Source organism: Vanellus vanellus (genome assembly GCF_965231255.1).
Source record: "Vanellus vanellus genome assembly, chromosome: 8".
Taxonomy (NCBI): domain Eukaryota; kingdom Metazoa; phylum Chordata; class Aves; order Charadriiformes; family Charadriidae; genus Vanellus; species Vanellus vanellus.
In genome coordinates, this window is record NC_138913.1 from 8,225,141 (window position 1) to 8,239,971 (window position 14,831).

At 36.5% G+C, this 14,831-nt stretch overlaps 1 protein-coding gene across 1 annotated transcript in view; it reads left to right on the forward strand.

Annotated features, from left to right (window-relative positions):
* Positions 1-14,377, forward strand: part of NAALADL2 (N-acetylated alpha-linked acidic dipeptidase like 2) — a gene marked incomplete at both ends in the record, with an annotated part of 383,945 nt that extends 369,568 nt beyond the window's left edge. Inside the window, one exon of the mRNA XM_082486918.1 lies at positions 14,179-14,377. Coding sequence (XP_082343044.1) covers positions 14,179-14,377 — 199 coding nt within the window. The remainder of the gene's footprint in view (positions 1-14,178) is intronic.
* Between the last annotated feature and the right edge of the window lie 454 nt (positions 14,378-14,831).

Here is a 14,831-nt window from a genome sequence, read left to right on the forward strand (position 1 = left end):
CCTGCTTGTGTTTGACCACTAAAGGGGAACTAATACATCTTTTCTATATCTTTTTTGTATGGTTTGTATACTTATTGCCATAGCTGTAGTCTCTTACTGTGTATATGTACTTAAAAAAACAGATACCTCATGCCACTCAATGTCATAGGGCAATATTTGGGCATAATTGCTATAATGAACAATAAAATTATTCAAAGTTGCTAACAGAATTCAAATTACTTTACTTTTTGATAATTACATTAGGATATCCTGACTAAATTTAACTAATGATGATTGACATTGGCAGGTTGTTGTACTCACAGTGTGAGTAAACATTGTGGTTCAGACTATCATCCTTCTTACCTCAACTTCATGACATTGAACTGAAAATTTGACAATAGCATACTTTCCCCATGATATTCTATATTTCCAGCTCAGCTGGAAATATACAGGTACAGCTTTCATCAGGGTATTTTAGTCTTATCCAGAAATTTAGGCAAAGTGAAAAGTAATAGGTTGAGAAATGTTATCCTGCTTTGCAAAGATTACCCTGAGGCTTGATTTGGGGTTAGGACAAAATCTCTGAGTTTTATTTACCTGAAGAATTTCTGTGATTCCCTATGGTAACCCCAGGTAGTCTTTCTATTTCCAAAATAAATGTTTAGGAACAAAAAACAAAATACTGATATTTTTTCATTTATCTGCCTTTGCTTCTTGTAAAATAATGATATTGATAATTTTATATTTTGTCATTATTTTAATGGAATAATCAGTAGAAATTTATATGTGTTTCTTTTCCCTAGCTGTTTCTTGTTTTCTACTCTTATATACTTACACTGAACTTTTCTGTATATTCTCTGATGCTTATATTTTGATACTAATACTAATAACCATCGATTTCACTGCACTGGCATGTACGAAGCTAAGGTAAGAACAGAAGTTCTGTTACTTTAGGTACTGTACGTAGACGGGGGAGGGGGGGGAAGAATTATCTCAAGCATGTTGTCCTCTCAATGAGATGATCAGCATCAGCAGAGATACAAGGTGATTCTATAAATGCTGATACATAGTAAGAAAATCTCAAATTCTTACCCTCATCAGCATTCAGCAAAGCACATGTAGTTGCCTGCTTGGGACAGAAGAAGATGCTTTATCTCTGTATTCTAAACAAAAGATGCTTCAGCCATAAATAAACATAGCTCAAAGCAAAGACCTGGGGCAGTTTCCCTACAGTGAAAGCAGCTTGTCTGATAAGGTCAAGGAAGTACACACGGACACGGAAGCCTGTTCTGACACTGATTAGCCAAATCTCTACATGGCTTCTGAGAGAGAATAAAATTAATTTCTGTAAATTAATGTTTGTAAGTTAGGTAATCAGGCAAATGCATCCATGCTGAGTGATCTGTCTCCTCTTTGTCTCTTTCCTGAACTTCTTTGTCTTTTGTGCATCAGCTAATCTTTAAAACTCTTCTAAAAGTCAAAAAGTCTACTGTCATGCTTTTGCATGCTTTTCACTCTATAAAAATACCTACCAAAACACAGACACCGGCAATATGGATAACAAGACAGCATGTATCTTCCTAGTGTTTATAAATATTGGCCTCAAATCATAAGTTTGCCTAGACTGAATAAGACCATTCCCCCTGGTCCTTGAATATTTTATTATAATTCTTATATTTGCTGATCACCACAGCCTCTGACAACCTGTCAGCCTAACCTGTCTGTCAAGTCTGTGTGTACGCCCCTTAGGTATTCACACAGACAGCTTGTGTCTTTTTGTTGAAAGGCATAGCACTTCAATAGGATTGGAACAATGAATAAGAACATCGCAAAGAAATGAGATAATCAGGAAGACTTTATGGAATATCAGGCAAAGGACACTCAGTGAAATAAGATGTCCTCTATTTCTGAAAGTCTGATTTCTTCAGGTCCATGTCTAGAACTCAACCTAATCTTGGTATTTGATGGATGATGTTGATACTAGACGGATCCAGTAGAAAGGATGCAGGGTTTCCTAGAACACCCTGTGATGCTCCCACCAAGATTTCCAAATCTAAAACCAGAGTTTGTTGTCTTTGGTCTTTAAACATCCAAAAAAGGCACACAAGGGCTCAGGCTGTCATTTCTGCTCCAGTTACGTGGGGTTTATTCTTAATAAACCATTGCTTAAGGATCAGGTATGTCCTAGCAGTTCTTTTAACAGTTTTTTAAAAGAATCAAAGTCAACTTGTGTAAAATCTTTCATTTAGCTTGCCAAGTTTATCCTGTCCATTAAGGCGGTACACATCTGTCACCACTACTTATGGCATTGTTGCAAGGGCCATTGTGCTATGTTTAGTAGATGTAATTGAGTGAATTGAGTAATAAGTAGGTGAAAAGTAAGGATTTTGAAAACAATCTGTGTTTTCAAGAAAGACCTCCAGCAGTTTTTATTGCTCATTTGTGCAAGTTAAACTTCTTCCTTTTGCTTCTTTTTATCATGGATACCCAGGTGTGACATTAACACTTCACTGGGCTAAAAAATTACAACCAATCAGTATGTTAAAATGCACTGAATAAAATACTCTCTATAAGCAATGATATATTATGCACACTGAATTTACCATAATGAAATGAAAGAACAATCAAAAGACGCTTTTAGCACCACACAAAAAGATAATTTGCATTCCTGCTAATCTCATGCTACTGAAGTGTTTATTGTTCACTAGAACAAATGTTTTCCTTTCAGATTGAGATTTGTTATATACATTGCTGACATATGTACAGAGTCTACTGGATTTATTTCTGTTTTGCTAATAAACTGTAGCGGATTTTCACGTGTCAAAATTCACATGCCCTAAGACTCTAGTTTCTAGAGATAGATTTAGTAGGAAAATTAAAATCCTTATTAAATCTCCCTGTGTAAACAAGCTGCTCACTGGATTTACAGAGGACAAACATTAAAGATGCAAATATCCTGCTAATCTTAAACCGTTACATCAGTAAACATGTAGTGCAATGTCATGTGAAAAAAAATATCTAGCCAAGAGTTTCTACAGAAGACTAATTCTGTCTCATTGTATAGACTCTTTGCAGATTAGTTTTTTCATTTTGAACTCTTTGATTGTGGCTTCAAGTAGAACATTTTCCTGTATACTTTGTTTGAGATATTTTTGACTGACCTGAACCAAACACATGGAATTATTTTTTTTCTGCATTGCATTATGCAGAGCAGAGAATGATTTGATATGGTGCTGATGATCCTTAGTGTGGAAAATAGTGCAATGATTCGTGTTGCACTGACAGTAGTAGATAATATTCTGTCTTGTATTATCTGCCATATGAATTTGTAAATATAATACTGGAATGATGGTGGGGGAGAAGGAAAGTATTGTGTACTGGTTTTAGAATAGCATACCTCAGATTTTGCCATTCAGTCAGAATAAATGCATTTTCACCTTACTGTACAGCAGTGATTTTCCATTTGACTTTTCACCCTAATATCTTGTATCTTTCAAAATTTGTATCTCCTTTTCTTCTATAATTGTTCTACATCGTATAAGTGGAGTCATGATTAGTGCTATTACTAGTTTCACTTCCTAATCCTTCCCTGGTATCTCTTGGCTCTGCAGTTCTTGTTCAGCTCCTTTCTCTCTGATACACATTTTCCTGAATGTATTTTTTGCACCTAAAATGTCTTCCCATTTTCTTCTACCTTCTTCCTTCAAACCCTGCAGAGTTTGTTCAGTCTGGTTGTAGTTTGTGTAAGTATAAGTTAGACATGATGAACTCAAATATTCAGGACAGAAGAAGTGAGACACAGGTTCAGTAAGACTTCCTTCATTGTAGCTCACTCCATGAACTACTAATGGCAAAAAAATGACAGGAAAAAATCCAAGGATGGTTTTATGTTCTTCCCAAGAATGTGGGAAGACAAAAAGGAGTTTCATGAGATAGGTGAAGAAAGGCAGCTATGCACTGTCAGAACTTCTGAGATGCTGTGCAGTGCTTGTTAAATCTTTAGTTAATTCTTACTTGGTAGATGATTTTCTTCCCAGTCTTTGGTAGCAGACATTGAATGAAAGGATTAGGTTCTTGGTTTATATGCTTCTGTGAATAGATGCTGTGTGTCTGATGACCAGGATTTATAAAAGTGGCGACAACTATGAGTCAGTATCCAGAATTTTTACAGCATAGTCAAATGTTGTTTTTATCATAAAACTGAGCAGACTGAGTCATCTCTGCAGGTCACCCCTGATTAGAAAATAATTTATAAGAATATAATTGCAGTTCTTCCAGGTTATTTTTTCTAATCCTAAAACCAGAGACAAGCCAGTTAGTTAATGGCATAACAAGCAATGAGATAAATTTAACTAGGTTGGTACAAACTAAGAAATATTTGCAATTTAATCCTGAACACTAGATTCTAATAGCACTTATAGAGCTATTTCTATCTTTAAAAAAAAATCCAATAACATGTTTGGCACACTCAGTTCAGTTTAAAATCATAATTTAATCAAAGTCTTACATCCAAGTCACTAGCAGAATCTGGAGTAACAACCTTGATATAAGGTGGACTTTAAAGTATTTTATTCACTGTATTCCTTTTAAACATTGCACCCAGCTTTTACATGGGGGTATAGCATGGGTGGGAGGCAAAAAGGAACTGTCTTCTCTCTTGAGCAGCTACCAGAAACCAGACATAATTAAGATCACTTCTTATTCACTCATATGGTACAGATACTCAAAATGGGATTTGAGGGACTGGGAAGAAGACACAGTCATGAATCTGCTTTTTCAGTGGATCAACATAATATAGTATTGAAATTAAGCTGTAACTCTGAATAGCACAAGAAGCGTTTGCCAGGATACCTTTTACTACCATAGCAGCTCCCCTGAACAGGTATAGTTAGGAAAGTGTAGGAACTGTTTAATTCATGATGGACCTGTCAGGAACAATATTGTGGCAGCATGAGCATTCTCTGTGCAGGGCAGCTTTGGACAGGGTTCTGACCTGGTCCTCCAGCCCCTCTGGGGGTGATTGAACAGCGCTGTGGTTATGCATTCTCTAGGCCAGATAGAATTTCATGTGCTGGGATATTGACTCTTTAACATTCATCCATGTGTGGAGCAGCACATTTATCCTAGCATACATCAGTAGCAATTACTAGTTTGATAATGCTCTTACAAATTCCTGCTATGGTTATTATTTTTCTCATGACTGATAATCATACTGAATTATGCCCCTTCTTAATACTGAGACGATGCAATGAAGTGAGTGTAACTCATATTCAAAACACCTGATCCATCTGAGTGGCAATTCAAATGGCTTTTCCTTTGCAATCACCACTACGTGTAATGACCATGAAGTAATCACTGTATTTGTTGTCTTGTAAATTTTTACTATTTAAAGAGCATTTGCTGCATAAATACTACGGAATTAGCCATCTGCAGAGATGTAATTATGGTTGACTTTAAAGCTTATTTAAACAGGGAATGTGAAAATCTTTTCATTACACCTGCAAAAGCAGAAAACCACTATAATTAGGGATTATGTCATGGCTGGAAACCAGCTTTCTCACTTCCTTGATATGAATGGTAAACCTGGGTATACATACCTTAATTTATTTTTCCTTTATGTACTTCTCAATGAATTTTCTGCCATCCTTTTAATTAGATTGACTTGTACACTTAGAAGGTTCTGTCTGTAGTATGCATCAGACCCATTAATTTTTTTATACAGTAAATATTATTATGTATATTGTAATTTAACACAGTGTTGGTGGCCCTTAAGACAAAACTTCATCCAGGACATACAATCGCTCATGCTTTCTGTGAATGTGCATGGTCTTGACCTTGCAAAGGACCTGGGTTTTTATATAATGACATTTATTTGAATGCGTGGCCTTATTAGATGTTTCAGCCCGTTTCACAGCAGTTGTTCTGCTAACTGTAAAAATCCTTCACTGAGGGCTATTCAGTGAGCTCAGTGCAGAGCTCTCATGCCGATGCCTAGCAAGTCTCCCGATTCAGGTGCAATTTCCATTCAGTTTCCCTTGCTGGCAGATTTCCCTCAAGTCTACGCTTATGGTGCTATATAGGCCAAGAATATTTGGTTACAGAGAAAAATAGCATATCATCTCAGAAAGTTATAAGAAGTATTAGGGTTTGAATTTGTTAAATATTACAGAAACTTATTATTTTATACATTATTTCATTTTTCTCATAAACAGTAGGGTTGATAACATTTTTTAGATCCAAGAAATATGTGGTTCCACATTTTTGGTCATGACAGATAAGAACCACTTCTGTATGTTTGAAATACTAGCCAGGAACATTTCTCAAATATAGTACAAAAATAAGTGGAATTCATTGGAAAAATAGGTAATATGAAATACTGTCCCCACTAAGGTATTACCCAGGCAATAGGCCTTAGAAATTTGGTGGTGGGATCATTAACACGAAAATTACCTTAACTGGTATTAAAAAAAGTGTTAATTTTTTGTGTATGCATGCCATTGAAGGTAATTAAAGAAACTCCTAAAGTTATATATTTAAGAACATATTATGACATGATTCATTTTTTTATCCATAGTTAACTCTTATGATAGTGACCTTTCTGATTTTGGCTACGATGATAATGGTCTCATATCTCGTGCTGTGAAGTTACTTAAGATGATAAATCTAGTCAGGATCAGAACTGGAGATCAAGGTCAAGCCAATTTACTGCATCAAATACTGGGCACTGCTTGCTGCTTTGTTTAGAAATGGCATTCCTTCTTAGGAATCAGATGTTTTATATGATTTGTAGATAAAAATCCCTATGAAGCCTTCAGAACATCAGCTGTGCGCCATTTGGAAATAATTTTAATTCGCTTTCCTCAAGTCCTTCAAAATAGTAGCACATCTGCTTTGAATGTGTGTATTTCAGACTGAGACATCCTTAAAAGAAAAATAGTTTCCTCCAAGTTATTCACATGAGCATATGTTTCTTGCATTTGAAAAGCAAGTGCAGCATAAATCAATCAAAGAACATGCCTACATTTGTTACCAACAGCTACATTATTTGAAATATAACAAAGTATATTTCATACCAGTTTCTGCCAGCAAATAATGTTTTAAAATACAGTTATATTAATTTTGTTTAATGCATCATCACTCTTAAGTATAGATGCAAGTCCTTGTTCTAAGAAATTACAGAAAAAATATTGAAGTGTTTTCAAGGAATTTTTATGTTTCTGTGGAGTATATATCATTCTGTCATTAGCTGCGTATAGGGTTTGAGAGGTCTATGGCAAAGAGTCTGACAGGATGTTTTGTGGCATCTTCAGGAATTTCTAGATTAGGTCACTAAATAATTTCTATAAAACCCTAGAGAAAATCATGCGTAATTAATTAGAGGACTGCTCTTTAGCAGAGATAGATAATTACTTGCAACTTCTGAAGAACAAATACATCCTACTTTTTCTTTCTACTTGTTTTGTGAAGCCATTCTGTATTGTCGAAGTTGTAGAATTGATTCTTCTTACTTACTGATCTTATTTACTCAAAACTAAGAAAGAAATGTTTCCTAAAGTCAGAAAAGTTTCAACAGGGGAAAAAATGTGAGTGCAAGGTAATCCCTTACAAACAGGTATTTTTTTTTTAAGCCTGATTTTACTCAAACTGAGTCTTTAAACTGGTCAGACTTCTTAGTTCCATTATTCTTATATGAGGCTGTTCCAGAACATCAGTCCTCTTATGATTAGCAACTTGCATTAAGCTTCCAGCTTCCATTCGTTCATGGTTATTTTATATTATACTAGAAGCTGTTTTGTTATCATAAGCCACAAAAATATAAAAAATTACAGGAAGAAATGAAGTAATTACTGTTTATTCAATGAAAGTGAAAAAGTTTAGCTACAAGTTGTCATAGATACAGTATCCCATTTGAAATCTTTTCCAAGCCATCACATAGCACTGTCCTATTATCAGAAAATCAAGATTAACATTCAGTTAGATTTATTTCATGGCAGTCTTTTCTGTTGACAGTAATTAAACAACTATCAGAAGAATGATTTTCTTACATGTTTCAGAGCAGAAAGTGAAAGTGAATGTTTTCTGTGAATGTTGAGTTTTGGTCAAAAAAAATTCCCTGAACAACCTTTACTCAGCTTGATTTCTTTAACAGAGCTTTCACTTTCACTCTAGGATTCTGAATGCTCATACAGGCAAATTGGAATCTAGTACATAAATCTGTAACAATCACCAGGATAGGTTTAAAGTTGGGAAGGTCTGTAGGTAAGGTTAGGAGTGGTGTCTGATAGGGTCACCTGTTTAGGTGACGATTGTCAGGGATGGTGAGAGCTGGCTGCTCCCTAAAGGGTGGGGAGCCAAGCACGGCGCCATGGCCAACAAGGCAGTGGCCTCTCCAGCCATGCCTATAGTGCCCAAGCCATGCAAGCAGGGGAGGCCTGGGAGCGGCAGTCAGGTTCAGCCAAGAGCCTTGGTCATCAAGCAAGCCCATGGTGATGCAAGTCAAGCCAGGAAGTAGTCTACAGATAGGGGTCTGGATCAACTGGCTGCACGGCAGCAACAGAGCTGGAGCTGATATGTAGCTCAGGCTGAGACTGAAGACCCAGGGCTCAGGTGAGATGGGGCGCCTGGGCCTGTGAGCAGGGGGAGTGGGTAGTCGCCCCAGGTAAGGCTGGTCAGGGCCAGTAAGACCTAGAAGTGTACTCCAGGCCTTGACAAAGATCTAAGGCTGGAAGGGTGCATCAAGCTGAAACTTATGCTAGAGTTAGTGTTGGCTTTAGCGGCAATTCAGTAAGAGATTAGTGTGGTTCACGACAATGCGTTCAAAACCTTTAAAAAGTACTGCAATCAAAGATAACTGTCGGGAAATAAAAGATAATATATCTTGTAACCAGCTATCATTCCAGTTTGGCTTCTCTTTTTCCTTTGTTTATTTGGCAGGCAATCAAGCCAAACCAAGCCTTGAGACACTTCACAGAGCTGCCAAAATCAGGGTTTACTTTTTTAACAAGCCCTATTCTAAATTGTCCTCTCAGAAATGAATTCAGACTTGGAATAATTACCTCCTTGTAGTCCCATGTCCCAACAGGATTTTGTTAAATACAGACTTACCATAACCTCTGTTTGCCATAATTGACTCAATAAGAGGCGTCCTAACTCCTGTCTCTTATGCAAGATAAATTTCTATCTGGCAGGGACCGAATTTATCTGGTTTACCACTGTCACATAACGGTGCCTTTGATACGCCTTTCAGTTGCTCAGACTATTTAGGTTTGATGTCTAGGTTACCTGTAGCTTATCAAATGCTGATACCATGCAAATACCTTTCTTTCTGCCAGACTTTCACCTTTGAGTGTACATATGATTTAAATATATCGCTTTTAATATATACTGGTGGAACAATTTGCAGTTCTATAAATGAAAGCACCAAGTGAAAGCAGTGGATGGCTTTTAGAAAAGGATAGGGTATTTAGCAAACAAAAGTTAGGAACAACACATTACAAACAAAGGATCCATAAATAGGACATTAGGACAGCAAAGGAATAGAATGACGTTTACATTTACAGCTAAATTGCCCTAAAAGGTTGGCTGCCATATCCCCATCTTCCCTGGTCACATGTATGTTGTTCGATCACGCTGGCCCAGAGCCAGTTACTTCCACAGTTCGATCCAACAAGAAATCAGTATTGTAGAAATCCATTTCCTCTGGATCAGCTATAATGGCATGTAATGATAGTTCACCGCTGCATAAATTTTGTCCTGATAAAAGTTAGTCTTACATGGCTAGCAGCTCTAATTTTATAATTATAAACCTTCTGCCACAATAGTGCTCTGAAATAAAATAGGTAAGATAAAATAACTGTATGTGGGTGTCAAGAAAGTTAAAAAAATAAAGAGGAAAGGAGAACCACCATTGGAGATCAATAGGATAAGGGACCCAGAGGAAGAAGGGATGATTTCTGTACCTTCACCTTAAAATTTTCTGAGGTACAAACTAGTGTAAAAAAACTAGTATAAATCAGCTCATGCAGCTTCCAGGGAAGAAGAATTTCTAATATTTTATGTCCTACAATAAATAAACACCCTGTGGAAATGGAATTCTCAACATGGAAATGCTATTATTAGAATGCATTTATTTATTTGCCAGGTTAATAACATTTTATATTTTACAAAAATGAATGAAAACAAACTCCTAGAGGTAAGAAAAGTGCATTCAAAATTGAACATTATCAAGAGAAAGGGAAATGCAGAGAACCCCTATTCTGGTGCACTTTTTTCCTTGGAGAGTACAAGAAAAAATAATTCAGTGATTTATAAAATTGAATTTGTGAGGATGCTGAAGCAGGTCTAGTCAAAGCACATTGTGTTATAACTGGAATAGACAGAGGCTGCCCATAGCATTTACCTGTAAAAATTCTAATCTGATTCCACAGAGAAAACATGTACTCCTTTTATGTGGGAATATACTTGACGTCATGTCCTAATGATTTAATAATTACTTTTCAAAATCTCAAATGTAAGCTCTAAGGTAGGAGGCTGTTTGTAAGTACCTGAATAATTCAGCTTGCGTTGTATATTACCTACACACAAACTTTTCTTGTAAGCTAAAAAATCTTTTTTCATTACAAGAATAATGTAGTAATCTAGTTTTATCGTGTACTGTCCAGTTGTTCTAATATAATGTCCAGAATAGTTTGAAGTTGTGTTAAAGTCCATATATTTTTAGTGTGATCTGTCATTCAAGAATTTGTGAAATTCATTTTGGTCTGGTAGGGGTGACATTACATCCTCATTTGTGATAAGGTAAAACAGCATGTAACTCGAATCACATTATTTCGATCAATGATGCTTATGTTTTTAGGCCTGCAAAGGGCTTTTAAAAGTTACAGAAAAGGTTCTTTTAGAATTCATTTTTATAGTTTCTTTGTTTTAATTTACTAAGGCTGATTCATTTGTTTGGAGCTATTTTACCTCTTTCTGTGGTACTGCCTGAAGTTATTAATTAGGTTTCCTACTTCAGCGTTACACTTTACAGGTCACTGTGATGTGTCATTCAAACAAGTCCATTAAGATGAATGATGTGTGTTGTAATTTCATGAATGTCATCAATAATGTATTGCACTTTTCTCTTTAGGAGTTTCTTTTTTTGTGTGTGGGTCAGGCTGACTGTGTGAATTATATTTCTAAGATCAGAATAGTTAAAGATGAAGGAAGATACTTAAGCTATTAGGCCAGAGGCTGGAATTGTTGTTTTAGAGGTGTAGGCTACAAAACCAATTTGTATTAAGGAATGTTTAAGTAATTGAATTTCACAGTATAAATTAAAATCTCTTGGTATCATTATGCATGTTGTGGTCACATAGTGGTATCTTGTGCCAATGAAATGGCTGGATTTTATTTTTCAGTCCATGTGTAATCTTTAATGAAAACACTTTTATGACTTGTAAAGGCTTGGAAGTAATAAACTGGACTAGCCATTTTTTCATTTCATGAAGCTTGGACAGAGATAAGAAGTAAAATTGTATAAATTTACCCTCATGAACATGCATAAAGAGAGAAATCATTTTATGCAACAAAGGGGTGGCATGGCTTGCCAAGCAAAGATAAGTAATTGGAAAATATAAGACCCTGGTGAGAATTTCTAGCAGAAAATCTGAAAAAACAGGTGCCGTATAATGTTACTTATTATTATTTGCATGTGTAAAAATAGAAAATACATTCTGTCGTATTATGCAATCAGTTATGCCGAAGTCATATTACTATTGCGAAAGTTAGTAGTCTTTTAAATTATGACAGCAGACTACTTGTGTCTTTCATTCATCAAACAACTAAGCTTTTCTCATTAGACACTGATTTGTACTGTAGTCAGGTGGGATGTGCTAGGAATATTTCTCTTTTACAATGCCTGTTACCTGCCTGTGGATTTACTGTGGAATCACCTGAGATTCCAAAATCACAGCAGTAGAGTTAAACTGTATTAGCATCCTTGTATGTCAAGGTAAACCATCTTGTTAGCCTGTGTGCCGTGTTTAGAGCACATTTGAAGATGGGATAGGAGATTTCTTCCTATTCACCAAACGTTTTCTCAGCAGTCCCCAGATGTTCCAGTCTTCACGTCATCCTCTCTTTAGAGTCTCATTTCTAGCAGTCTAAGTTAGTGTTGCTCTGCTGATGGTTATTGTCTTATGACATTTTTATTAGTTTACATTACCCCCAATAAAGGAATAGAGGCATCTTAATATAGATCAAGATTCCAGTGTTGTAGGCATTTGGAGCAGAATTCTAGCTCAGTCAAACTCTCCCAGCCACCAGCAACCAGGAATGTCACATGCCTCCTCAGAGTAGAAAGTAATGTGATTATCTCTGCTATTGCCCCTGCTGTTCAAGGGCTTTGAGGGTTGTGAACAGCTTTCTATCTCCCTATGAACTACAGGAACTATAGAGTAGAGTTCTTCAAAAGCCTGGTTCTGCTCACACTGTCTCGGCAGGAGTCCATGAATTGATTTCAGAGGGAGCAAAATCAATCCCTGCTTTGAAAACTACAGTATTTCCCATAGCACAGCCTATCCTGAAAAACCAACCAACCAAGAATTTATCTCGTTCTCAACAAACACAGTTTTCATTTACTATATCACAGATAACGCTTTAGGGACAGTCCGTAATATGCCTTTAGTCACCTTTGAGTGTAAGCTGCATCACAGTCTCAAGGAACTGTAGCATCAGCTCAGAACTGAGGAAGCAGGCAGTTGTCCTCCTCTGGCTGCCACAGTGCAAGCTGAAGAAGTTATTGCCACACCTGCTTGTTACTGTCCTCTTGATGGAGGCTTCTGTCCCCGCTGAGCTGTTCCTGCAAGTGCTTCTAACCTTTTTCAATCTAAATTATCTAGGTTAGTGATGACCTACTCTTTAAACTATGTAAGCTATCCTTCTACTGCAGTGTTGGATTCAAACCGTTTCCCTCCTGTTTAAAACTACTATGTATTGCATTGCAGAACACTTGAAACAGTTAGACATATTGCTGTCAGGGGATAAAAAGCTTACCATTCCTATTGCACATTGCTGGTTTTGGATGCATATCCAATTATAGAAAGGTAAAAACATAAAGACTGGAAAATTGCCTTTTGAGGATAGGAGTTATTTCATATCTTTAAAAAATATTGCCTGTCAGTCAAAGCATTTTTTCAAACTGGAAAACATGGCAGAAGATTGTAGATGTTCTGTGGTCATTTATTGGACTACTTCGCTACCATTCCTTCTTGTAGACTGGCTATTAGATGACTCATGATAAGGTCCTGCACCAAATCACCTGTACCTTCGCTGTTTCAAATTTCACTCACTTCTGTTTACAATCAAAGGAGCTCCTGGGTGGGGTTTTGTGATATTTACATGCTCTTCTAATTAGGATAATGATTACACCTGTTTTTAGATAACATTTATAGCCTGCTTCAGAGAGTCTCATTGAAATCACTGATTAGGTCTGAATTCTGAACCTTCAACACCTCATACAGTTAACATTTCCAAGGGATCAGACATTACCTTTGCACGTGGTTTTATATGAACAGTTAAAAAGTCTTGCAGATATTATGGGAAAACACGGATTTTGTTTCATAAGGGTTTAGCTGTTACTTCCATTTACTTTCTTCCTCAAGTGTGTGACATTAAAGATGGGTTCCTCTTATTCTGATGCCACAAAGGATTATTGATGAAATAAAGGCCCTGCTGAAGGCAATGAGAGTTTTACCACTGACTTCAATGCAGCTAGAATTTCACCTCTGAAGTGTGAAATAAATAACAGAAGCAGATAGGAAGAAAAAAAAAAAAAAAATCCGTGCTTAGGGTCCCCAGTAATAACCCAACTTTTTTTAGAGGGGAATAAATGGAATCCAGCTGAGGCATGAAATACTTCATGAGGGGTGTGATAGGTCTAGGCTCATGATTTTGAATAAAATCTTGAATGGTCAAAGAGGAATGTGAGATTTCTTTGAAAGATTTTGTGAATGTTTCAGTGTATGTAGCCCTAGATCAATGAGCAGTTTACAAAGCCGTAATAAATATGCAGTTGTCTTTCAGTTTGCCATGGGTCAGCTTTACTGTGCATAATATGTATCATCTGTAAAGTGTGGCTGATACTTGCAGGGCTTCTTGATGATTTCTGATGAATTGTTTTGAGTAAAAAGTTTACCATTCTCCATTGTTCTCTTTTAGAAATATTCTTTACAGACTAGATGAAAGGACAAGCCAGTTTTCAGTACTGCTAGAGGCACTGGAGCACTGCAAACTACATCAGTCAAATGAGACCATTCAAGCAGCCTTGTCAGAGGTGCTGAACAGCATCAATTCAGCTCAGGTTTACTTCAAAGCAGGACTTGATGTGTTTGAGGCTGCCTTAGCTGGAAAGAAATGAGAGGATTCTCTGCATTCTAAGACGTTTGTTTACAACTCGCTAAACAAAAGTTCGACTTGGACCAGAATTTCTCTGAGGATGAAACCTTTCTCAACTTTTCTTTCAGTTGGCTCTTAAAGGTACTGCAATGCGTGTTTTTATAAATATAAAACAGTCTTTTGCACTGTTTACAGTATATCTCAAATGTCTGATTCTGAATGTATAAAACATAATGAGAGGGAATAACACTTAAGATATGATTTTTAGAAGGAGATCTGCTGTATTTTTATATGTAAAATATATTTTTATGACTAAGAGCTCAAACTTGCAAAGTACCGAGCACTTCCTGCAATATGCTGAAGACCTGGTTCTGAGACACCCCAGATGTATACCCAGGTGAGCTTTCCACACCTACTCTGTCAGAAAAATGTGACTTAAGTATACTATTGTGTTTCTTAACTTCCTCAGCAAACTC